Below are 26764 nucleotides of genomic sequence, written 5' to 3'. Positions count from 1 at the left end.
CTGGCACAACTAGATCGACTCTGCTACATAGGAGCGATGCTCAGATCGCTCCTATGTAGTAGAATTGCTGCATTGCTATGAGTGCCGACCACAGGGTGGCGCTCACAGCAATCCGGCATCAACAACCATAGCGGTTTTCAATAGACCTCTGGTTGTCATGCCAATACATTGCTGACCCCCGATCACGTAACAGGGGTCAGCGATGCGCTCATTTCTGGCCCGATGGCCAGAAGCGCTAGTTAAATGCCGCTGTCAGCATTTGACAGTGGCATTTAACTAGTTAATAGCAGCGGGTGGATCGCGATCCCACCCACCGCTTTTGCGGGCACATGGCAAGTGTACAAAACAGCTGACATGTCCTGGCTTTGATGCAGGCTCACCGCCAGAGCCCGCATCAAAGCGGTGGTTCTGACCTCGGACATCCTAATGCCGTCCGAGGTCAGAAAGGGGTTAATGCTAAGCAATCATCCCCTCCAGGTAGGTTTGTGAGTGGTTGTCTCACCAGCATTTTGCAACTGTGTTGCCGCCATCTTTATTATATGCGTTTGCTAGATTAGTTCCGAGTAGGATTGAGCGACCTTCACTTTTATAGGATCGGGTCGGGTTTCACGAAACCCGACTTTTGGAAAAGTCGGGTCGAGTGAAATCGGCCAATCGTATAAAAAAGTCGGGGTCGGGGTCGGCCGAAACTCGAAACCCAATGCAGTGCATTGGGTTTCCATGGTTCCCAGGGTCTGAAGGAGCGGAAACTCTCCTTCAGGCCCTGGGATCCATATTTAAGTGTAAAATATAGAATTAAAATAAAAAATATCCTTATACTTACCCTCTGACGCGCCCTGGTACTAACCGGGAACCTTCCTTCCTTAGAATCAGCCTTCCAGGACCTTCGGTGACGTCGCGGGTGACGTCGCGGCTTGTGATTGGCCGCGCGGCCGCCCATGTGACCGCTCGCGCGGCCAATCACAAGCCGCGACGTCACCCGCGACGTCACCGAAGGTCCTGGAAGGGCTGATTCTTAGGAAGGAAGGCTGTCGGAAGGAAGCAGGGCGCTTCCGAGGGTGAGTATATTCCTATTAGGTATATACTCACCCTCGGAAGCGCCCTGCTTCCTTCCGACAGCCTTCCTTCCTAAGAATCAGCCCTTCCAGGACCTTCGGTGACGTCGCGGGTGACGTCGCGGCTTGTGATTGGCCGCGCGAGCGGTCACATGGGCGGCCGCGCGGCCAATCACAAGCCGCGACGTCACCGCGACGTCACGGCAAGGTCCTAGAAGCGCGGATTCGAAGGAGGAAGGCTGCCGGTTAGTACCAGGGCGCGTCAGAGGGTAAGTATTGCAATATTTTTTATTTTAATTCTATATTTTACACTTTAATCTGAATTCCGATACCAATTCCCGATATCTTAAACATATCGGGAATCGGGATCGGAATTCCGATTCTAGATTCAAAAGATCGCCGACTTCATGGCCGACCCCCCACTGGGGTCGGGTCGGGTTTCATGAAACCCGACCTTGCCAAAAGTCGGCGACTTTTGAACAATTTCGACCCGTTTCGCTCAACCCTAGTTCCGAGACCTGGGCACGTAAATACTGTTACCCTTTTTGCTGTGTTAATTTATGATTAAAGTATACTTTTAATATTTCTTTCCCTGAGAATCTTCACTGATCATCCAGTAACAGTGAGCTGAGCACCATGCAATATCCTCCTAATTGTGAAATAGCATAGACATCAACCATCAGATATACACAATATTTCCCGTTGAGTAACAGTGATATACTCTACCCTGTATGATAAAAATCATAAGTAAGGATGGGAAATGATACATTAAGAAGATAAGATTAAACTGTAGCTATCACATGTGTTATATAAAGACCAGTGGATCAAAATAATGAGTTCATCAGCCATGAAGCATTTCCTCATCCTTCTTCTCTCTGCAGCAAGTCTGCTGGTCTCTGAAGGTAGGGTTTAATAACTTTACTCAATTCCTCTAGTTCTTCCATTTCAACAGTTCTTCATTGTTAATGAAGTGACATGATGGCGTTAGTGCCCGGTGACTGATGTTAGAAGCAGAGAGTAGAGATGGGTGAAAATGACTTGCAGCACCATGGGTCCATCATTATTCCATGGCCACCTGACTGGCGTCGTTCAAATCTCCTCCGACCTGACAGCATCACTGCTTCTTTTGATTAGCTGGCCTTGTGCTATTTAATAATTTGTGTGTGACGCATATATGACATCACACCAAGCCAGCTAATGAAAAGTAAGTCCGTGTATGCTGGCGAGGAAGAGGCGGATTGCCAGGCTCCAATCCGGTAGCCACAGAATAATAACGTGGACACCGGACCAGGTCCTGCAAATCCATCCAAATCCTCTCTAGCAGCAGGTGTTAATAATCCACTTTGGATTTTTAAATGCAAGACAAGGGCACAAACAAAATCTTTAGTCCAGGAGAAAGACTTAACACTTCGGTCTGTTAAAGGAAACTTGCCACCATGAATGCAGTCCAGTCCAGTCTGCAGGCACTGTCTTATAGAGCAAGAGGAGCTGCACAGATTAATGTATAGTTTTATGAAAAAAGATGCAGTATAACCTGTGTTTAACCCCTTCAACCATAGGATATTTTTAGTTTTTTCGTTTTAATTTTTTGCTTGCCTTCTTCCCAGAGCAATAACTTTTTTATTTTTCAACATGGCCATGTGAGGGCTTGTTTTTTGCTGGATGATTTGTACTTTTGAACAACACCATTGATTTTACCATATAATGTACTGGAAAACGGGAAAAAAAATTCCAAATGTGGTGAAATTGCAAAAACAAAAGTGTAATTCCACAATTTGTTTTTTGTTTGGGCATTTCTGAACACAGATTTCAGCTTCAAATGATTGTTTTAGCACCAGGAGCTTATCATTGCTGTCAGCCAGGAGCAGGAGCCTCCTGGTCACTCAATGTCCCCTCCTGTGATAAGCAGCTAAGGGTCTATGTACCAAAATCCAAATGCCCCCTCCCTTCTGAGCCTCACAGTGTACCTAAATCACATACTGTGTAGCGTCCACATGTTTGGCATTTCTGAAGCGATGAGAGCTCACCTAAGGCCGGGATCACACGTCCGTGTCTCGCATGTGAAATCCAAGCTCTGGCGGCGGCACTTGAGAGCGGAGCGTGCGGCTCCATGTGTTGCTATGCGGCCGCACACTCCGCTCTGGAGTGCCGGCGCCAGAGCTTGGATTTCACATGCGAGACACGGACATTTTTCTCGCATGTGTGATCCCGGCCTTACTTATTGGTTCAGAAGCACAGTCTCCAGAATCATGAGCTGGGCATAACGTACTGGTGACTGCAACATACTGGTCACTACAGCGTACTGGTCACTACAATGGCAGTTTGCAGTTTTCACTCCACAACATTCATTGCTGCATGTTTCGGGAAAACACCCATGGAGTCACAATCATCACTACACTTGTAGATAAATTCCCAAAGAAGTATAATTTCCAAAATGGGGTCACTTGAGGGGGGATTCTGTACTTCTAGCAATTAGGAGCTATGTTCTAGGAAAATCTGCGCTCCAGGAGGCAAATAGTGCTCCGTTCCTCCCAAGTCTGTCTGCATGGCTAAGTAGTACTGTACAGCCACCTATGGGATATTGCCATGTTCAGTAGAAATTGTGGGAAAAATTATTTTGCTATTTTTACCCAATTCTTGTGTGAAAATGTAAAATCTGGGGCTAAAACAAAATTTTGATGAAAAAAATGTAGTTATTTTTTCTTGACTGCCCAATGGTCTAAAATTCTGTGACACACCTGTGGTGTCAATATGATCACTGCACCTGTAGGTCAATTCACTGAGAGGAGTAGTTTGTAAAATGGGGTCACTTATGGTGGGTTCTGTAGTACTGGAACCTCATGTGTTCTCCCAGTGGGTCATGGCATCTGCAAACCATAACAGTAAAATCTGGTGCTCCTTGCCTTCTGAACTTTGCCCTGTGCCTGAAAAATATTTCCCAATTACGAGTAGAGTATTGGCGCACTCAGGAAAAAATGGACCTCAGTTTGTTGTAAGAAAAAATCCTGTTAACCCTTAAAAAATTAAAAACTTGAGGCTAAAAACACCTTAGTGGTAAAAATGTAATGTATTCTTTTTTCACAGCTCAATTGTATAAATGTGGCACATGTGGTGTCAATATAATCACTGCACCCCTAGTTGAATTCATTGGGGAGTGTAGTTTGTAAAGTGAGTTCACATATAGGGGGTTTCTGTTGTTCTGGCACCTCAGGGGCTCTGCCAATGTGACATGGCACCCTCAAACCATTCCAGCAAAATCTGAACTCCAATATGGCACATCTTCCCTTCTGAGCTTTGCACTGTGCATCAAAAGTAGTAAGTATTCCCCCACATATGGGGTATCAGTGTGCTAAGGAAACATTGCACAACAAATTGTATGGTGCAATTGCTTCTTTTACCCTTCCAAAAATGCAAAATTTGGGGCCAAAAAAACATTTTTGTGGGGAAAATTAGATTTTTTTATTTTCATGGCTCAACATTATAAACTTCTGTAAAGCACCTGGAGGTTCAAGGTGCTCACCACACATCTAAATACATTCCTTGAGGGGTATAGTTTCCAAAATGGGGTCACTTGTGGGGGTTTCCACTGTTTAGGCACATCAGGAGCTCTCCAAATGGGACATGACATCCGCTAATGATTCCAGGAAAGTTTACGTTCAAAAAGTCAAATGATGCTCCTGCCCTTTGAGCCCTGCCGTGTGCCCAAACAGTAGTTTTCTCCCTCATCTGGGATATCGGTGTACTTAGGAGAAATTGCACTACAAATTGTATTATGCAATTTCTCCTGTTCCCCTTATGAAAATGCAACATGTGGCCGTAAAAACATACCACAAAAAATTGGGAAAACTTAATGACTCGGGTATAAGCCTAGGGTGGGAAATGCAGCATCTACTGGTAAATTTCAAAAATAAAAATAGATACCAATAAAAGTAAAATTAATTGAGACATCATTTGGTTAAGTGTTTTCGAATATCCATATTGAATCAAGATCCCCATACAGTTCATGATGGGCCCCATAAGATGCTCCATACAAAATACGCCCCATATAATGCTATATAATGCTCCATGCAAAAAATATGCCCCATAAGATGCTCCATACAAAATATGCTCCATATACTGCTTCATAAAGTTCATGATGGGCCCCATAAGAAGCTCCATACAAAAAATAATGCCCCATATAATGCTGCACAAAGGTTAATGATGGCTCCATAAGATGCTTCATATTAAAATATGCCCCATATAACGCTGCATAGAAGGTTAATGATGGCCCCATAAGATGCTCCATAGATCGCGCCCTCTGACCTAAATGTCACAGCCAGAGAATGTGGAAGACAGAGCCTGGCGGTGGAACAGGGACAGGTGAATATTGCATGGCTCACCCTCCTCCGTTATACTCACCCCCTCCTGGCGTGGTCTGCGCTTACCTGCTTCTCCGATGGTCTCCGGCGCGCGCCGGCAGCTTGGTTCTGTGTTCAGCGGTCACATGGTACCAGTCATTAAAGTAATGAATATGCGCTCCATGTCTATGGGAGTGGAGGCAGGTCCATATTCATTACTTTAATGAGCGGTACCACGTGACCGCTGAACACAGGAAGAGCAAGGACTTGCAGAGATCGGGGTGGGAGGAGGTGAGTATGATGTGACAGCCGCCACTCCTGCCGCTCCCTCTCCCCCGCCGACCCCCTGGGACAATTACTCGAGTATAAGCCAAGAGGGGCACTTTCAGCCTAAAAAAAATGGCTGAAAATCTCGGCTTATACTCGAGTATATACGGGATTTGTGGGGAAAATGTGATTTTTTTTTTATTTTCACAGCTCAACATTATAAACTTCTGTGAAGCACCTGAGGGTCAATGTGCTCACTAAACATCTAGATCAGCTCCCTGAGGGGTCCAAAATGGTGTCACCTGTGGGGGATTTTCACTGTTTAGGCACATCAGAGGTTCTCCAAACGCGATATGGCATACGACAATTGTTCCAGCAAATTTTGCATTCAAAAAGTCAAATGGCGCTCCTCCTCTTCTTAGTTCTGCTGTGCGCACAAACAGTCGTTTTCTCCCTCATATGGAGTATCGGCATCCTCAGGAGAAATTACGCAACATATTTTGAGGTCCATTTTTACCTGTTAGGCTGTATTTGTAAGCCAAAACCAGGAGTGGAACAATTAGAGGAAAAGTATAATAGAAACATAGTCACCACTTCTGCATTTATCACCCACTCCTGGTTTTGGGTTACAAATACTGATGTAAAATACTGACCAAATACTGCTAGTGTGACGGCAGCCTCAGAATCACCAAGATCCTCCTAAAGTCTCAGGCCGGCTTCACACTCAGCGTATGAAAATACGGTCCGTATATTACGGCCGTAATACGCTGAAATGTGGTCCGTAGCTCCTCCGTAGGCAGGGTGTGTCAGCGTTTTTTGCGCATGGCATCCTCCGTATGTAATCCGTATGGCATCCGTACTGCGTGGTTTTCTCGCAGGCTTGCAAAACCAACATACCACTATAGAAATGATCCATGTGTCCCAAAAAGAAAAAAATATATATATATACTGTCTATATATATATATATATATATATATATATATATAAATATATGTCATTAGACACATATATGTATATATATTAATATTTATTCCAGCGCTATACAGCTTGAAAGCCGGTAATTCAATTACCGGCTTTTTCTTTCTCCTTCCTAAAAGCCGACATGATTTGAGACATGGTTTACATACAGTAAACCATGTCTTCTCTCCATTTTTTTTATATGGGATATGGGGTAATGAAGGGTTAATGCCACCTTGCTATTGTAAGGTGACATTAAGCCTAATTAATAATGGAGAGGCGTCAATTATGACACCTATCCATTATTAATCCAATTGTAGTAAAGGGTTAAATAAAACACAAACACATTATTTAAAATTATTTTAATGAAATAAAAACAATGGTTGTTGGAGTATTTTATTCTACGCCCAATCCAATCACTGAAGACCCTCGTTCTGTGAAAGAAAAAACATAATAAACCAACAATATACTTACCCTCCGCAGATCTGTAACGTCCAACGATGTAAATCCTTCTGAAGGGGTTAAAACATTTTGCAGCAAGGAGCTTTGCTAATGCAGGCTGCTCCTCGCTGCAAAACCCCGATAGGTGTCATAATTGACGCCTCTCCATTATTAATTAGGCTTAATGTCACCTTACAATAGCAAGGTGGCATTAACCCTTCATTACCCCATATCCCACCGCTACACGGGAATGGGAAGAGAGTGGCCAAGTGCCAGAATAGGCGCATCTTCCAGATGTGCCTTTTCTGGGGTGGCTGGGGGCAGATATTTTTAGTCAGGGGGGGGGCAATAACCGTGGACCCTCTCCAGGTTATTAATATCTGCCCTCAGTCACTGGCTTTACTACTCTGGCGGAGAAAATTGCGCGGGAGCCCACGCCAATTTTTTCCGCCATTTAACCCTTTATTTTAAGAGCTAGAACGGCCAAATTTTGCAGATACACTCTACTGACATTAGTAGTGTGGAATCTGCAAAAAAAATGGAGAGAAGACATGGTTTACTGTATGTAAACCATGTCTCAAATCATGTCGGCTTTTAGGAAGGAGAAAGAAAAAGCCGGTAATTGAATTACCGGCTTTCAAGCTGTATAGCGCTGGAATAAATATTAATATATATACATATATGTGTCTCACTGACATATATATATATATATATATATATATATACCTATTCTATGTGTACACATTTATTCTACCTATTGGACTGTAAGCTGTCAGTGTGATTTTACTGTACACCGCACTGAATTACCGGCTTTTCTCTCTAACAGCGCTGCGTATTTCTCGCAAGTCACACTGCTTGTCCGTGTGAAATCCGTATTTTTCACGCTTCCATAGACTTTCATTGGCGTATTTCTTGCGCAGTACGGTGACAAACGCAGCATGCTGCGATTTTGTACGGCCGTAGAAAGCCGTATAATACTGATCAGTAAAATACGGCAGATAGGAGCAGGGGCATAGAGAATAATTGTGCCGTATTTTTTGCGAGTTTTACGGACGTAGTTTCTGCGCTCTTACGTCCGTAAAACTCGCAAGTGTGAAGCCGGCCTTACTCTCTCATAAAGTGACAGTGGTCAGAATTGTAAAAAATTGGCCCAGTCATTAACGTGCAAACCACCTTCGGGAGTAAATGGGTTAAAGATATGTGGCACAAATTAAACTAATCTTCCCTGCATCTGCATATCTGTAATTAATATTTCTATTTTTGTGACTTAAAATTATTTTTCCCGAATTCTTAGGTAAAAAATGGAAAATCATCAATGGAAATGAAGCTATTCCTCACTCTCGACCTTATATGGCTCTGATATATTTTGAGACAGAGACAGAAGAAATGATTTGTGGAGGAAGTTTAATAAGACCAAACTGGGTATTGACTGCAGGGCATTGCCACAAGTAAGTACGGGTATATGCAATGTCCCCTATTTTTTACACTGCACAAAGTCATGCCATGCTCAAAGTACAATTACCTTCACAGAACTTCTCCGGCCGACTATTGTATTTCACTGTTATGTCCTTTCTATTTTATATGCAATAAAAGTGTGAACAATGGAGGTCCAGCTCTTCAAACTCTCAAAAATCACAAAAATGAGGGGTGCCTGATCTCAAGAAAAGGCAAGAAGTAACCTTTTAGATAAACTACCCAGACTATTTTGTAAATAAAACTAATTATATGGCTGTGTAGGTCCTAGTACAAGAATAAAAATGGCACTTGTCTTGTCGTAATCTGATTTGCCAGTTCTGAGAAATCGAGCTTTAAAGACACATGCAAACTACCCTAGAAGTGCATTGGTGATTTGGCAATGGGAATCAACACGCCCCCAAGGAAAATGTCAGCTGATGGGACATCTGCTCCCAAAATCTGACCCCTGCTGCTTCTAATAACAGTGAGAGCAGGAGTATTCATCAGCCACTGCACTGTAAATCATTTTTTTTTTTTTTTTTAAACGGCGTGGGTTCCCCTGTACTTTTTATTATTTTAGGAAAAATTCACAGCTGGGGGCTGCAACACTCAGCTGTCAGCTTCAGCAAGGCTAGTTATCAATAGTTATCAAGAATAGAGGGTCTGCACTGTTAGGTAGTAATAATTATAGTAATAGGGAATATGAGGTGCGTTCGCAGTCCGAGGTCCACCGTGCAGAGAAGACACCTGCTGCTGAGTCATGGCGGACGGACGCTTGCTCATACGTGGGTTAGACTTCACCCAGTGTGAATAGAAGCGAACTCTGTTGCTTCACAGAGTCGCCACAAATATGCTGCGCCCAGAGGCGTAGCTAGGGGTTCAGCTCAGGGGGGGCGAGATATCTGAGTGGGCCCCTGACTACAACTACGGTGTGGCACTGTAATTGCGTGTATAAGAACCTCAGCCGATGATCCCCCTGTAACTAAAAAAAAACTCCACAAAGACCATCACTACCAGTCCTACGGAACAAAGATCACTGCACAGTTACAGATGGTGACTTACCACTAACGTTCTTTCTGATGGAGTCGTCACTTTTCCCGTCTTTTCCAACTGACCCAGACTGACATGACAACTTCTTCCAGCAACGACTCGGCTACAGAGAATACAACAAAGACACATTTCACTTCTCATATTCCAGCCCCATCACCATCTACTGAGCTGCTGCTGCCGTATGTGTCCCTATTACTGCCCCTGATACCCCAATACTGAGCCACTGCTGCCGTATGTGTCCCTATTACTGCACCCGATACCCCAATACTGAGCCTCTGCTGCCGTATGTGTCCCTATTATTGCACCTGATACCCCAATACTGAGCCGCTGCTGCCATGTGTGTCCCTATTACTTCACCTGATACCCCAATACTGAGCCACTGCTGCCGTATGTGTCCCTATTACTGCACCTGATACCCCAATACTGAGCCGCTGCTGCCGTATGTGTCCCTATTACTGCACCTGATACCCCAATACTGAGCCACTGCTGCCGTATGTGTCCCTATTACTGCACCTGATGCCCCAATACTGAGCCTCTGCCGTATGTGTCCCTATTACTGCACCTGATGCCCCAATACTGAGCCTCTGCCGTATGTGTCCCTATTACTGCCCCTGATACCCCAATACTGAGCCACTGCTGCTGTATGTGTCCCTATTACTGCACCTGATGCCCCAATACTGAGCCGCTGCTGCTGTATGTGTCCCTATTACTGCCCCTGATACCCCAATACTGAGCCACTGCTGCCGTATGTGACCCTATTACTGCACCTGATACCCCAATACTGAGCCACTGCTGCCGTATGTGTCCCTATTACTGCACCTGATACCCCAATACTGAGCCGCTGCTGCCGTATGTGTCCCTATTACTGCACCTGATACCCCAATACTGAGCCACTGCTGCCGTATGTGTCCCTATTACTGCACCTGATGCCCCAATACTGAGCCTCTGCCGTATGTGTCCCTATTACTGCACCTGATGCCCCAATACTGAGCCTCTGTCGTATGTGTCCCTATTACTGCCCCTGATACCCCAATACTGAGCCGCTGCTGCCGTATGTGTCCCTATTACTGCACCTGATACCCCAATACTGAGCTGCTGCTGCCGTATGTGTCCCTATTACTGCACCTGATACCTCAATACTGAGCCTCTGCTGTCGTATGTGTCCCTATTACTGCCCCTGATACCCCAATACTGAGCCGCTGCTGCCGTATGTGTCCCTATTACTGCACCTGATACCCCAATACTGAGCTGCTGCTGCCGTATGTGTCCCTATTACTGCACCTGATACCTCAATACTGAGCCTCTGCTGCCGTATGTGTCTCTATTACTGCACCTGATGCCCCAATACTGAGCCACTGCTGCCGTATGTGTCCCTATTACTGCACCTGATGCCCCAATACTGAGCCGCTGCTGCCGTATGTGTCCCTATTACTGCACCTGATGCCCCAATACTGAGCCGCTGCTGCCGTATGTGACCCTATTACTGCCCCTGATACCCCAATACTGAGCCGCTGCTGCTGTATGTGTCCCTATTACTGCACCTGATACCCCAATACTGAGCGGCTGCTCCATATAGGTCCCTATTACTGCACCTGCTGTGTGGTACAAAAGCATTGTTCCTCATACTGCTTCACATAGTAATGCCACCATTGTGCTCTTACATAGTAAAATGTCTATGTGCCTTCACAGTAGCCCCAAACCCTTTACAGCCCCCACAGTGGTCCCAACACTGTATATACGCCCCTACACTGTATGATGGCCCGACAGCAGCTTCCAAACTGTATAACGGCCCTTGCATTATCTCTCACACTGTATAATGACCCCCGCAGTAGCTCCCATGCTGTATAATGGAACTTGCAATAGCTCCCACTCTTTAGAATCTGGTCACTGTCTGTCCCTGTCTGTGGGCTGCTACTTTTACAGCCCTGATATACTTAACAAAGAGCTAAATAGAAGAAAATAGAAACAGCCAGTGGGTGCGTATAGAGGCCAGTGTATTGGTATAGCTTCCAGAATTTATCCAGGTAAGGCTACTTTCACACTTGCATCGGTACGGGGCCATCGCCATGCGTCAGCCCGATGTACCGCTGGACAGTGTGTTAAATGTAGCACAACGTGGGCAGCGGATGCAGTTTTACAACGCATCTGCTGCCCATTGCGATTAGCGGGAAGGAGGGGGCAGAGTTTCGGCCATGCATGCGCGGTCGAAAATGGCGGTCACGACGCACAAAAAAAGTTACATTGAACTTTTTTTGTGCGTCGCGTCCGCCAAAAACACTACGTATCCGTTGCACGACGGATGCGATGTGTGGCCATACGTCGCAATGCGTTGCTAATGCAAGTCAATAGAGAAAAAACGCATCCTGCGGGCAACTTTGCAGGATGTGTTTTTTCTCCAAAACGACGTATTGCGATGTACGCCTAATAACGCAAGTGTGAAAGTAGCCTAATCCTAAAAAAATACTGTTGTCTGGACAAGATCCCAAAGAGGGAAAAGGAAAGGAGCCAACCAGAAGAAAGAGGGGGAGGTAGAATATTACTTCTAAAGAAGAAAGTACACCCCCTGGCTCGTCTACTCCCCTCTTTTTCCCTTCTCCCCCTTTGGAGTCTTGTTGTCTAGACTGAGTATATGTTCAGGGGCCCGCACCCATATGTGATTTTCTATACACACTTACTTATGATGCTTTTTTCTTCTGTCTGGCTATTTATCACACTGTATAAACTCACTGAAACTTTTATTTTAAGAATATGCATGTCCCTGTAATATATGGACAATGATGATTCCATAATTCGCGGCAGACTGTGCCCGTTGCTGATTGGTCGAGGCAACCTTTATGACATCATCGTCGCCATGGCAACCATTATGACATCATCGTCGCTGTGCCCGTTGCTGATTGGTCGAGGCCTGGCGGCCTCGACCAATCAGAGACGCAGGATGTCTACGTCCTTTATGACATCATCGTCGCTGTGCCTGGCGGCCTCGACCAATCAGAGACGCGGGATTTCTACGTCGATGCTGTGCCGGTCTCTGATTGGTCGAGGCCTTGCGGCCTCGACCAATCAGAGAGCAGGGATTTCCAGGACAGACAGACAGACAGACAGACAGACGGAAAAACCCTTAGGCAATTATATATATAGATATATATATACACATATATATCTCCTATAGCCGGGGTCTGGATCTATCAGTCCACTGTCTGTATGATCTCATATCAGTAAATCCAAGGTATATATACTGACAGGACTGGTCAGTGATGTGCACTGATAGACGTGACCCCGACTGCAGGACCCCACAGATGAGGATATGTTTCTTTCCTATATATAAAAAGGAGACGTGTATCCTCATGTGTGGGGTCCTGCAGCCGGGGTCACGTCTATCAGTGCACATTACTGACCAGTCTTGTCTGAGGAACCATTAGATTCAGCTGCTCTCCAGTGTCTCAGAGAGTGCAGATACAGCATGTGGATGGGTCTTCTGGAGAGGAGCAGCATCCTGTCACCTCCTCCCTGCACAGTGCAGACACCTCCGGCTGTACAGGCAGATGTGTGAGCTGTTACTTATGGCACTGTGTCCCCTGTCCTGCTCCTCTCTGGAGGGAAGCCCCAGCGCCATGGTCCTGACTTCTCTGCCACAGACACGTTCACTTCACTGAGCGTTCAATGTGGGCATGTCTGCTGGACACAGGTACAGTGTCAGCACTGGGGGGAGGGGGCAAAGCTTCACTGCCTGTCTCCAGCCCCTGCCCGAGGTAGAGCAGGGAGATCGTATCTCCCTGCTCTATCACCAAGTTAATTAAGTGTAGCTCCAGGTGGGCCCCTGTGAGCTGTGGGCCCAGGGCGGTCGCACCCCCTGCCCCCCTGGTAGCTATGCTACTGGCTGCGCCCTGTTAGCAGTCACAGGGTGCAGCTGAAAGACACTATTGGGATCCCTATGAATCACTCCCACTAAGCTGGTGATTGGACCCGCTCTGACCCTCGGTGGCTTTTGAGCCCACGCCTGAGGACGCCCTGAGTCAGATGCTGAGTCCAAGCGGGAATTCCCACCCTACACTGACAAGCTGTCAGGAAAGCGCACTGATTGCGCACGGTGCCGTATAAGCGGGCACTGCAAAGGCACTGTAACGTGTGCTTAGTGTGCAGATGGCACTGTCGGGCGCTAGATAGCAAACATCCACCTTACCCAAGCAAACAACACTAGGAAGGGGGATGATTAAAGAGCGACTTTCACACATCTACACACACGTTTTCAAGCATACACTAGTGCATGCAAACCTTTTATAGCAGTAGTGCTACGGGACCTTCCAGATGGTCCAATAGGAGGTGCAACAGGACCTGAGCATGTGACCTCCGACCTCAAATGGGAGGTCGTCTCGTGGGCATGCTCAGTATGGGAAAAGCAGGACTTAGTCCCAGAAAGACCTGCTCGCTGCTGATCAGTGCTGGCTACAAAGACAGAAAGGCAGCAGTAACAAGTCGCACAGTATCAGCTTGAGCCAGACGCTGGGACCGACGTCTCCACTGAACAGGCTCCACTGCGGTTGGAGAAGAATGGGAGACCGCAGCGGACATGGTTTGAGATTCCCCCTGCCTGGAGGAGGGAACTTGACACCCACGCCATATTTTTTAATTATTTAAATCACTTAAAAAGCAGCGTGGGGTCCCCCATTTTTGACAACCAACCTTGCTAAAGCAGGCAGCTGGGGGCTGGTAAACCAAAAATAATAAAACAATATACCATTTTCTCACAGTGCTAGGGGGATGTCACAGAGGTCACCCAAGTTCAGCCCGGCTGGGAACGCAGCTTCAGTGACGTCACCATTAGTCATTGATGCTGCGCTCGCAGCAGTTCATTCCACAGTGGTTCTCAGCCTGGACAGTCGCATTTTGGCACCGTCCAGGATGAAAACTGTTTTTCCCCCAGACATGGATTGTGGCATGGGACAGAATGACGGACAGGTATAGTATAGTGTTGTTTTATTATTTTTGGTTTATTACAGGAGAACGAGGTCTTCGGTGGAATTAGGTGAGGTCGTAAGTATGGTTTAATTGAGATTATTAAAGGAGTCTGTGTCATTTTTTTCAATTAAAGGACTTTATTCTTGGTGTCTGCATTTTCAATGTGACTATGGGGTTAGTAATGGGGGCATCTTATAGACGCCTCTCCATTACCAATCTCTGGGCTAGATGTCACCAGAAAGTACAAGGGTGACATCAACCCCCCAGCTAACACCCTACTTGCTACCGCTACAAGGCAAGTGGGAAGAGCCGGGCAAAGTGCCAGAATTGGTGCATCTAAGAGATGTGCCTTCTCTGGGCAGCTGCGGGCTGCTATTTTTAGGCTGGGAGGGGCCATTATCCATGGCCCTTTACCAGCCTGAGAATACCAGCCCCTAGCTGTGAGCTTTAGCAAGGCTGGTTGTCAAAAATGGAGGGACCCCACACTTTTTTTTTTAGTTATTTATTTAAATAATTAAAAAATACGGCATGGGAACCCTCTCTATTCTTGATAACTAGCTTTGCTGAAGCTGACAAATGAGGGTTGCAACCCCCAGTTATGAGTTTTGCCTGGCTGGTTAATAAAAATACAGGGGAACCCACGCCGGATTTTTTTTTTTATTATTTGTTTAAAGCGAAAGAGTGGCTGATGTATACTCCCATCTGCTGCTCCTGCTCTCGCTGTTATTAGCGGCAGCAGGTTTCAGATGATGAGAGCAGTTGCCCCATCAGCTGATACCAGTGACTAGAGGTAAACTTTATACCTCCGATCACAGCTGAGCACTCGCGCTGTCTTTTGACAATGTGGAAACCACGGCTCTCTGACAGCGTGACAAACACCCGGTGTTTGGGCAGCCAAACCCAGACAGTAACACGGACATCCTGGTGAAGTCCGTATTCGGTGTCCGTGCCCGAACAGTAGGTGTTCGTTACAGAGGCCGAACTTTACTGTTCGGGTTTGCCCATCTCTATTCATCAGTCCAGAATAAAGAGAAAAAAAACAGTAAATAAAAAAAATATAAAAAATAACATGCTTCCTTTCTTCCCATGTGATATCAACAACAGCCAATCAGAGGCTGCGGTGGTCACATTGGATGAAATGTGATCACAGGAGGTTGGGGTGCACTAGGACCGGCACTAAAATGCTGCTAGTAAAGAAGATTCAGAAGAGGTGAAGATTTCATGGGGGTTTGCTTATCATTTACTTCTGGAAAATCAGTATCCAGATTGATGTGAATTTGCCACTACAGATTTCCCAGCATATTCTTGCAGAATTGTTGAGAATATTTTCTGTAGCAAACCCAGTACATGTAAACAAGGCTTTTTGGAAACTGAGACTATGGAGAACCCTGAAGAACTTCTAGCCATCATTTGCAATGTAACATTAAAGGGGATCTGTCACCCCAAATTGCAGATTAAGCTAAGCATATTGCTTTGCCAGAGTTATAGCCTATATAAACTATAATTTTATATTTGTAATTTCCTTTTCCAATTCAATTTATTCTATAAGTTAATTATGGTGCTTGGTGCACAGATGGCGTGGCCAGGTGAGTAAGTGCACCGATCCGCCGGCTGTAATTTACATGAGGCTGGCACCTTCACACTTTATTGATGTTACTCAATTGCCTGGAGTACGGTATGTGCTGTCAGCATAGAATGGTCATTCATAAGCTTACTCTACGGCTATGTTCACACAATCATATAAAAAATCGCCCAATTTTCATTCAGAAAGAAAACAACGATTACACAGGTCTGCAAAAAAAAGTTTTTCAAGAGCTGTTTTGGTTATTCCACGTAATCTTTATGTTTTTAAGTGCGCTGAATCCGAAAATGACCTCCGTTTTGTCGTAGGACATATCACGTTTTCTGACAATTTAAGTAACTATGTTAAATAAATACCTCAAAATACATGAAAATAGACTCATAAAATTAATTTTTTATTACAAATGTTTCATGAAAATCATTTTTTAACTGCAATGAGCTCACTAACACACACTAAAATCGATTCTTCTTCCCTGTGAGGCTTCTCTTGGTGCATTTACGCTTGTGAGTAGCATCTGGAATGTCTCTCTGAAGCGTCCAACAGTAGTCTGCCATCATTGTGATGCTCCATCTTCCCTGGTATCTTCTTTCCATCTCTTTAATGTCCTGGTGGAATCATTCACCTTGCTCTTCAGTCACAGCTCCCAAATTTTCAGGAAAGTTGTCAAGGTGGGAATGGAGGAAATGCACTTTCAAACTCATCAGGCAACCTAAAGCTTGAAATGCTTTCAGCATTCGTCCGACGATTTTTTTGTAGTCAGGGTCTTTATATTGCCTAAAAATTTCTCTACGACCTCTTTAAATGCAAACCACCCTTCTTTTTGAGGATATTCATCACAAATGTAACAGAAACTGTCAGGCGAATTAATACACTTCCGCTGAGCCATAATGCTAATTTTGGGAAACACGGTTGAATATGACGAGCTAACACGAACTGAGATGAAAAAGTGTGAACAGGCGAGAACCAAGATAAAACAATTGAATCAAGCCCGTGCATGTCAGAGCCTGCTCGTTCAGCTTGCAACATGTTGATGCTGGTTTCATTAGCTCACTCTGAAAGTTCTTTTCTTTGAAAGTTATAATTTTTTGGCATTGTATATCTTCGATGCATTGATGTAAATTAATTAATAGTAATTTTGACTTTCAAAACCCTAAAAAACCCATAAAAAAAAACAAAAATTGAGAAAAATATACTAAATTTGAAGAGAATTTTGCATTTTGTGGCAAATCCTGACGTCCAGGATTTTTTTCAAAACTTTTTTCGTTTTCAGCACACCAAAATACATGGAAATTAGATGAAAATAATCAAACAGCTTTTAACCTGTGTTATTATAGATCAGCAGTGAATACAATTTACAAGACCACAGTTTCCCATGTTAAAGGGGTTTTCCAGCTCTTTAACATTAATGGCCTAACCTTAGGATAGGTCATCAATGTCTGGCTGATGGTGGTGTGATACCTGGCATGCTGATTTGCCATTCCCAGTGGTGGTGGTGGCAGATGGAACTGCTTAGTGGCAGAGCTACACAGTACATTTCCATCAACTGAATAGTGACTATGGCAAGCTATAGCACATCTGCTCCCTATTGATTTGGATAGGGGTGGACATGCAGTACCGGCCCGCACCCACTATATAGATCAGTGCTGTGCCACTCCATAACAGCAGTTCCAGCTGCCACGGACACTGGGAACAGCTGGGCTGCAGGGTTGTCGCACCCCCACCAATCAGACTTTGATGACCTATCCTAAGATTGATGTACAAGGAAAAGTGGAAAAGATTGCAACAGCAGGAGCTTCATAACGAAGCACCTGATTCCTGAGGGGAAGAAATTGGAGGAGACACCAGGTCCGGGGACAACTGTGGTACAGTTAATAATTCTAAAAGACCCAGGAGGGCAGTAGAGGGGAGGAGTCGGTGCCTGAATCTGTAGCAGAATGGATGCGTGGTGCCGTGAGGTTGGCTCATGACCGACATATCAAGTGACCAGACCCGAGTGAACAATTGAGTGATCAGACCCAAGTGCAGAATCGAGTGACCAGAATCGTGAGCAAGTGACAAGAGCTAGGTAGCTGGAACCAGAGATGAGAGATCAGAGCTAAGAGATCCGAGCTGAAGGAGCAGAGTCGAGAGTGACGACCAGGCCGTTGAAGAGGGGAAGAGTCACGTTCATGTTAGTTGCGACTTCTGGTGTAAACGTACAGTGCACAGGGGATTAGTGCGTGCTTCAAGGGATGAAGGCGGCCAGCATCATGGGTGTACAAAGTGACTTATTGACAATTGACTCACGGCATGGTATCAAAGTCCTCCGAAAGGTTCTCTTTTTCAACTCCTATTGTATAGAAAGTAGCAGGGAGATGGCCGTAACAGGCCCTATGGTGATGGTGACACATCTCAGATTAAGGGATTAGGACCAAGACATCCTTTACAATAATATTTGTTTATTTGTAATAATAGAGCGATAGCGTGTGATTACAATTGTGTTGATATTCTGTATAACCGAGTTGCTGTATTCTATTTTAAAATAACTTATGGTCTTTCCATCATTTGCTTTACCTTTTATATTGCGCCGTAGCCACCACTTACACTTGTGTTAATAAAATAAATATTTGTTGGTTAGGGTACAACTGTGTCCTCATCCTCTGTGCTGTTGCATCTGCGTATCTGTTAACACACCGACCACCCTAAGCAATATATGAAATAAAGTGCTTTTTCTGTATAATGAAAAAAGGTGATTTTAAAATTAAATTTAATAGTGGCTATATCCCTTATGAGGCAATATGCTTAGTTTTATATGTAAATTTGGGGTTTCAGACTCCCTTTTAAGTGGTATACAATCATGGCATATCTATTTTATAGAATATATGTGTTTTCAATATAATAATAATACTATATAATAATACTATTGAACTATTGTACTAAGATATACATATTATACTATACATAAAGAAATATAAATATATATACAGCTCTGGCAAAAATTAAGAGAGCACTGCACAGTTTTATAAAAATCAGCTTCTCTACATGTCTGACAGCCATTCCATTCCAGTGTCAGTTGAATTTCAACCAGAGTACACCTCATTCTACTTAATGTGCTTCTGATTAAGTGATCACCTTAACCAAATCTTATTTAACAAAGGAAAGTATAAAAAACACTGCCGTGGTGTTCACAATCATCTTGCAATAGGACAAGCTGGATGGCAAAACAAGTGCTAGTAGTATCCCAAAAGTAATAGGAATGAAAAACTTTTAACCATGCCAAAGAAATTGAAAAGAAAAGTCTTGAGTGAGGAAAAGAAGGGCTCAATTATGGCTTTACTAGCAGAAGGGTACAGTGAGTGTCATGTTGACTTCATCCTTAAAATTTCTAAGACAGCAGTCCATTACAACAAGGTCAAGCAGCAGACATTGGGGACAACGAAGCTACAGACCGGCAGAGGGTGAAAACGACTAGCCACTGACCAGGATGACCTTCATCTTATTCGAATGTCACTCAGAACCGTAGGATGACATTAAGTGACCTACAAAAGGAATGGCAATGGCAGCTAGGGTGAAGTGCACAGCAAGAACAGTTCGTAACAAGCTCCTAGGGGCAGGACTCAAGTCACATAAAGCTAAAAAAAAAAGCCTTTCAGTAATGAAATGCAAAGGAGAGCCAAGGTGAAGTTTGCCAAAGACCATAAGGATTGGACCATAGAGGACTGGAGTAAGGTAATCTTCTCTGATGAGTCTAATTTTCAGCTTTGCCCAACACCTTGTCGACTAATGGTTAGACTGAGACCTGGAGAGGCGTACAAGCCACAGTGTCTTGCACCCACAGTGAAATTTGGTGGAGGATCGGTGATTATCTGGGGATGCTTCTGCAAGGCTGGAATTGGACAGGTTAATCCTTGTGAAGGACATATGAATCAAGCCGCATTCATGGTTATCCTGGAAAAACAGTTGATTGCTTCTGCCCAGGCAATGTTCCCCAACTCTGAGCACCATGCATCACAGCAAGGTCAATCAATGTGTGGATGAAGGACCACCACATCGTATCCCTGTCATGGCCAGCCCAGTCTCCAGACCTGAACCCCATTGAAAACCTCTGGAATGTAATCAACAGGAAGATGGATAGTCACAAGCCATCAAACAAAGAAGAACTGCTTACATTTTTGTACCAGGAGTGGCATAAGGTCACCCAAAAGTAGTGTGAAAGACTGGTGGAAAGCATGCCAAGACGCATGAAAGCTGTGATTAAAAATCATGGTTATTCCACAAAATATTGATTTCTGAACTCTTCCTGAGTTAAAACATTAGTATTGTTGTTTCTAAATGATTTTGAACTTGTTTTCTTAGCATTACTTGAGGTCTGCAAGTGGATCGCCCCCATGGGGCCGTGGGGTACTCTGTACCGGGTCCTTCGATTCACAGGGGGATGTCACGGTGGCTGACCCGGTCCGTGGCCCTGGGACGTCCGTATAAAAGGGAAAGGTCTTTAAAGGGATATGTTCACGATTATGTTCGTGACGCCACCTGTGGTATTCGGTCAGGGTGACCGATGCTGCTTTAAGGGGTCCGCTGGGCTGATGTTATGGCAGCTAGAGGGTATACCTTCCCACAGGTGAAGTATGTCCCCAGGGCTTCTGGGTGTGTAGATAGAAGATGGTGAATGGTGCAGTGAAGAAAGAGGACACAAGGTTGCAGTCTCATTACCTTTACTGTAGACTACAGCATCCACAGTCCAGGGCACCAGATCACAGGGCAGGCAGAGTCTGGCCGGTTTGGAGGCAAGTTCAGAGTCCCCTTGTCCAGGTGGAAATCAGTAGCCTTCCCTTGCGCTGCAGTGGTGTAGTCCCTTACTGCCTATGGCTTCACATAAGGGTCTCACGGATGTAGTGTCTTTCTCTCTGTCTCTCTAGGATAGGACAAACCCGTATGACTGGTGGCTTGAGGCTGTTTATAGGGACTCTAGCATGCCCCGGCCTCCATGGGTTGCCACCGTGCCTCCTGGGTGTAGGGCGGACAGGTAACTTGCAATTAGCTCTCCTGCCAGTCTCTGGAGAAAAGACTAAAGGTCCTTACTCCCTCGGTGTTCCAGCTACCAGGCTTCTGCGCCTCAGAAGGAGGCAGCCTGTGCAGAGCTGGTCCCTTTCTGGTATCCTCTCCTTTGCTGCGACTCCCTTCATGCTCGCTGCAATACAGTTCTGCCTTTCAATGTCTCTTTCTCGGAGCTGCAGCTTTGAGGACATGCACAGCTCCTTTAACCTTCCATCCTCCTCAGACTCTAGTCTGGAACAAACAGAACTCCTGTCTGGAGCTCTGCCAGGAACTGAACTAACTTTCCCTACAGACTACCAGTTATATATATATGGGGAGTGACCTAATAAATAGGAGCAGAAGCTCTCCCTGGTGGTCTGGAGTGTGAAATGTGTTGCATGTTTGTGATACCTGGATGCAGTTATCCTTCTTTGCCTTCAAACGTAGCAACACTCTCCCCGAGAGGAAAGCAATACCACTGCGACGACCAGGACCCTGGGGGCGCCGCACAAGCACTGCATTTTTTTTGTTATTTTGATCATTTCTCAATTTCTGAAAATAAATACAAAATGTATTGCTTGGAAATTCGAAGACATGTTGTCAGTAGTTTATAGAATAAAATAGCAATTTACATTTTACTCAAAAATATACCTATAAAGAGAAAAATCAGACAAACTCAAAATTTTGCAGTGGTCTCTTAATTATTGCCAGAGTTGTATATATGCTATATTATACTATACCAATAACACTATAAATAATACTATATAATAATACTAAATAATAATAATAATGAGTAATCTTATCTATTTCTAGGTGGTGGAGTCAGACAACTGTTAGTCTTGGGGCTCATTCATTGGAAGGAAATGAAGCTGGGGTTCAGAAGTTTAGCGTTAAAAAATCTTTCCCACATCCAAAATATAACAGACAAAATTTGAAAAATGACATTCGACTTATGAAAGTAAGAAATATTCAGCCTTGTATGTAATATAATAGCCATGTGATTAACATATAGAGCACTACACCATATATAACCAAATCAAAAGGACCTTTCACAAGTTTCAGCATATCAATGCCTATAGAGCTGAGTAAAATTCAGTTTTCATATTTTAATTTCTCCACTCCATTGCATAGATATTAGCTTGCAAAGATTTGTGTTTGTAATAATACATAGCTCAGCTCTGCATTATCTCAATACAATAGCTGTAGAGTTGTGTATCATTACAAACACTTACGGATCTCATTTCACAGGGCAGTCTGCTCTCACCCTCCCCAACACTCTGACTTCCGTGAGATGAGATCTGGAAGTATTTTTAATGATACATAACTCTACAGCTACTGTATAGAGATAAAGTAGACATGTGCTGAAATGCATTTCAGTCTCTTGAACTTTTACAGCCACAATCACAGGTCTCAGCTGTCAGGTGACTAAAAACAGGACCTCTTTGCCTCTTTTCCTGCCAGAGACCACCAAAGTGGACTGTGCTGGAGCCACTGGGTTACAGGGAATAAGTATTCATCTTTTTATTAATTTTGTACCCATCGTTTCATTCCGAATTTTTTTTCCTAAGCCTGGTAATACCTTTAGGAGAAACTAAGTTAGATAGATAAAATCCTCAAATTGATTTCTTATACTTTGCTAAGATATCATACTGGGAGTTTTCTCCAAATCTTTAGAAACTAGGGTTATGCTGAGTCAAAGGCACAGGAAAAGCATCAAAGATAAAGGCTGTAGACATTGCACTGTGTCACAGGTAGTGTACATACTACAGCCTACTGAAGGGAGGGAAGGAGAGAGATTGGTTGACTATAGCCTTTAACAAGCAGCAAACTGAAGAAAATTTTGTGAAAAACACAGACACAAGCAAATTTAGATTTGTTGTCTATTGCATTCTTGGGTTGTTGCTATGTACCAGCCAAGACTTGATGTTCGATTATTCAGGAACCTACAAGAGACAGTAAATACCTTCATGATCACAGGTCACAATTGGCTTGAGAAGATGGTGCTTTCACCATCATAATGTCAAAAAGTGATGTGGGTGTGTTGGCAAAGCAAAATGCACACCTTTTTTTTATACCCACACCCTTATACGAGACATACTCCTTCTATTTTCATGGTATTTCCCACCCCCCTGAATGCATATTTGAACACCGAGGCTTTTTAAAATGATGAAGCCTCCTGATAGCATGCACTGGAAACTTTCAGGAAGGTTCCTGAAGGCTTTTATGGTGCTCGGGAGATTCACCAACTCTTGGGAGTCCATAAAGTCGCCCAGTTTACTTGGCGATGCCAGAATCCTGGAGAGTTAAAAAAATACGGTTTTCACTTAGAGTCATAAAATCCTTCATAAAAGTTCTATATACTTGATATGTTTCATACAATGTGTTATGTTATGTAATTCTTTTCTAGTTAAATGATTCGGCGAAACTTGGAAAAACTGTTCAGCTGCTCCATTTGCCAAATACATTTGAGGACACGGAAGCAGGAACAGTTTGCGAAACAGCAGGATGGGGATGGACTGAAAGAAAAGATAATGCTGAGTTTCTGAGGGAAGTGAAAATCAATGTTCTGGACAGAAAGACATGTCAGAGACATTGGGGAAAAAAAGCTAATATCACTAACAATTTAATATGCACCATTGTGGGACCAAAAGGACAAGACACCTGTACAGTAAGTGTCAGCTCTGTTTATATTACTCTTTGTTCTGTATTTGTTCATAGTATCATTGTTACAATTTCCGCATGCTCAGATTAGACTCAAGTCCCTACACACGTGACCTTGGTGCTAAATCTGACCATGCAGATCAGACAGTGGTGTGCAGCTATATCGCCCAATTCTCCAAATACATGAATGCCCAGCTTAGCTAAGTATGCATGTGTTGAGATTTACGGTGCGGTGATGTTAACCAGCCATTTTTTATTCTTCTGTAATTAGTTCTAAGTCCTGGTCTTGTATCTTACAATTAGCGCTCATGCACACAGCAATGTCAAGTAAAAAAACCCTGTATGCAGCAAAAGGAGTGCCAATGGGGCCTATATCACTGAACTCCTATTTGGTCGACAATTTCCTCTGGCAATGCTTCTATGAGAGAATACTTCCATAACATGGGAAGTAAATTTGTGTACTTCTATGCTAAAAGCACTTTAAGGCAGTATATGGGCTCATATCCATGTAGTCTGAATCTGAGATATGTCCATGACCATAAGGCAGAACACTGGTTACTGTAGAGCTTTTAGCCCTGGATCTCCTGAGAATGTGACCACAAACGTGCCTTGAGCCACTGAATGTCTTTTCCACCTACTCCTTCAACTGTCCTAGACATCCTATTATCCAGATATTTTACACATTAAGACATACAATATTCCAGTGAATTTGCTACACAAAATGTAATTATTTCTACTCCTTTTTTTACAGGGAGACTCAGGTGGTCCTTTAATTTGCAATGGTTTTTTTCGAGGAGTCACTTCTTTTGGGGAAAATGTGTGTGGACGACAAAACGATGCATCCATATTTACCCGCCTGACTGAGGAATACGTTAGTTGGATAAACAGCACGATCCTCAAGTATTCCTAGAGCTTCATGAAGATAAAGAAAATGATTGGCATAGATTATATTTTGTTCTGATCATTAACCTTCATTCACGAAAAGTTTGATTTTCTAAAACAGAATACAACGCAGTGAATAGGAGCAAATCATCCTACCCTAAAAACAATCCTATGTATTTTATATCATGTAGTATTTTCTATATTGTAACTTTTACATGGGAAGACTTAGAGTCTTCTACATTTTTATTTCTTGAGCAATAAAAAGCGATTAAAAGAAAAGTCACATGGCTGGAGAAAAGTAGGGCTTAGCAAAATGATTCAGAGATCCACGGCAGTGGTCAAGAACCCTGCGAACCTCCTCCTACCTGTGGCATTCCCGACACCCCTGATTAGTTAATGTTGATTTGAACCTACTAAGTTTCACAGGAAGCCATGGACTATTGAGGTGGACGGTGGACCATTACCCTGAAAATGTTTTTTTATTCAAATCTAGCCAAAAAAACGTATCTAAGATTTATTTTTTACATACTTTTATAATATCTAAGGGGGCTAAATGTCATATTGTTATGTCTAATGACTATTGATGAGTCAGTCATAAATTGATAACTATATTGTGTTGGTCTCCCTTGTGCCACCAAAACAGCTGCGACCCACCAAGGTAAGAACTCCACAGGACCTCGGAAGGTGTCTTGTGATTTCTGGCTCCAAAATGTTAGAAGTAGCTGTTCTTTTAAGTCCTGTAAATTGCAAGGTACGGTCTCTCTGAGTCCAGGTTGGTTGCCTTCACTTTATTTTATTGAGAGCACAGCATATGAATCCAGGATTTACTATATTATCATACTAGAACACAGATAATCAACGAGAACACAGATAATCAACCTATGAATTATGGGAGTAAAAAATCACAAAATCATTCTTCCCCAAATGATTTGAAGTGTGGTGATGTTAACCAGACATATTTTCGGAGTACGGGAGCCGTCATCATGTGTATACCATGGCTTGACATCATAAATCAGCCTTTTTTTTTACATTATTTACAAAAAATAAAATGATGGGAATTGTTCAGCTCACTTCATGCACATTTACAGACTCTAAAGAAGTGCACAGACATCGGATCCTGGTTGGCGATAATGAAGATTATATATGTAGAAAAACAACAATTTCTGTATAGCACTAAATCTCTAAATAAAAATATATTAACCTTATTATTCCAATTAAAGGATGATGTATCAAAAAACACAAGTTTAATACCAGGACATCCTGAAAAACCTACGCACTTAGAACCTGAAAAGATACCCGGCTCTTAATTATGGTTCCATGATGACGAAGAAGTTATCATTTCAGGTTCAAAATCTGTAGGTTTTTGCAGGATGTTCTGTTTTTAAACTTGTATGTTTTTCGATGCATCATCCTTTTAATGGAATAATAAAGTTCATATATTTTTAGTTTCTAGATTTAGTGCTGGACATGAATTATTGTGTTTTTTTAAAGATGACACAATATTTAAAACATTTTGTGCGCACAATCGTCATTCACAAATAATTAAAAAACCACAGTTTTTAAAAAGAATAAAAACAATCATGAACCTTAATACAGTTTTTTTTAAGCATATTAACAATTAACAAAATCCAAGTAAAAAATAGAAATAAATAACAGGCACTAATAAATAACATAAAAATAAATTATCAATCATTTTTCAGTAAACTTTATGCGTCAAAGTCTTGCAATAGCTATCAGTAATTTTTACTGCATAAGTTTGACTAGATATGTGAACCCAGGATAAGTGCGTATATTACAGTTTTATCTTATAACTGTCTTATAAATTCTGGAAGACTTTAAAACTGTTATATTAGTCTGTCTATCATTCCTCAGTATCAGCTTTTTCTAAGGTAGGTGTACAATTACACCTCCACCTTGTTATGTAGCTGAACATGAGCATAATTTTAGAGTCTGGCAAAATGGGAGAATATACAAGCAGAAGACAATAGCTGTCTATCTTGTCACTTTTGCTCCTCTGATACTGATTCCTGTCCATATTAATATATAGGGTGGGTCATTTATATGGATACACCTAAATAAAATGGGAGTGGTTGGTGATATCGAC

The 26764-nt window shown here is 43.3% G+C and overlaps 1 protein-coding gene across 1 annotated transcript; it reads left to right on the top strand.

The window, feature by feature from the left end:
• Positions 1 to 1798: 1798 nt before the first annotated feature.
• LOC138662576 (granzyme A-like) lies at positions 1799 to 24939 on the top strand. The gene is made up of 5 exons (XM_069748373.1): positions 1799 to 1957; positions 8353 to 8506; positions 21931 to 22075; positions 23525 to 23785; positions 24530 to 24939. The coding sequence occupies exons 1-5, from the start codon at positions 1888 to 1890 to the stop codon at positions 24686 to 24688; spliced, it is 789 nt and encodes a 262-aa protein (XP_069604474.1). The 5' UTR covers positions 1799 to 1887; the 3' UTR covers positions 24689 to 24939.
• The last annotated feature ends 1825 nt before the right edge of the window (positions 24940 to 26764 follow it).

The sequence above is a fragment of the Ranitomeya imitator genome, chromosome 1 (genome assembly GCF_032444005.1).
Source record: "Ranitomeya imitator isolate aRanImi1 chromosome 1, aRanImi1.pri, whole genome shotgun sequence".
NCBI classification, from domain to species: domain Eukaryota; kingdom Metazoa; phylum Chordata; class Amphibia; order Anura; family Dendrobatidae; genus Ranitomeya; species Ranitomeya imitator.
Note: the sequence above shows the minus strand (reverse complement) of the source record. Positions and strands in the feature narration are given on the sequence as shown.

What these genes read in the sequence shown, in the direction of transcription:
- LOC138662576 (XM_069748373.1), top strand. Translation starts at nt 1,888, where the DNA reads ATGAGTTCATCAGCCATGAAGCATTTCCTCATCCTTCTTCTCTCTGCA. An exon ending in ACTGCAGGGCATTGCCACAA is followed by an intron (nt 8,507 to 21,930) that starts GTAAGTACGGGT and finishes ATCTATTTCTAG; the next exon opens with GTGGTGGAGTCAGACAACTG. An exon ending in ATGACATTCGACTTATGAAA is followed by an intron (nt 22,076 to 23,524) that starts GTAAGAAATATT and finishes ATTCTTTTCTAG; the next exon opens with TTAAATGATTCGGCGAAACT.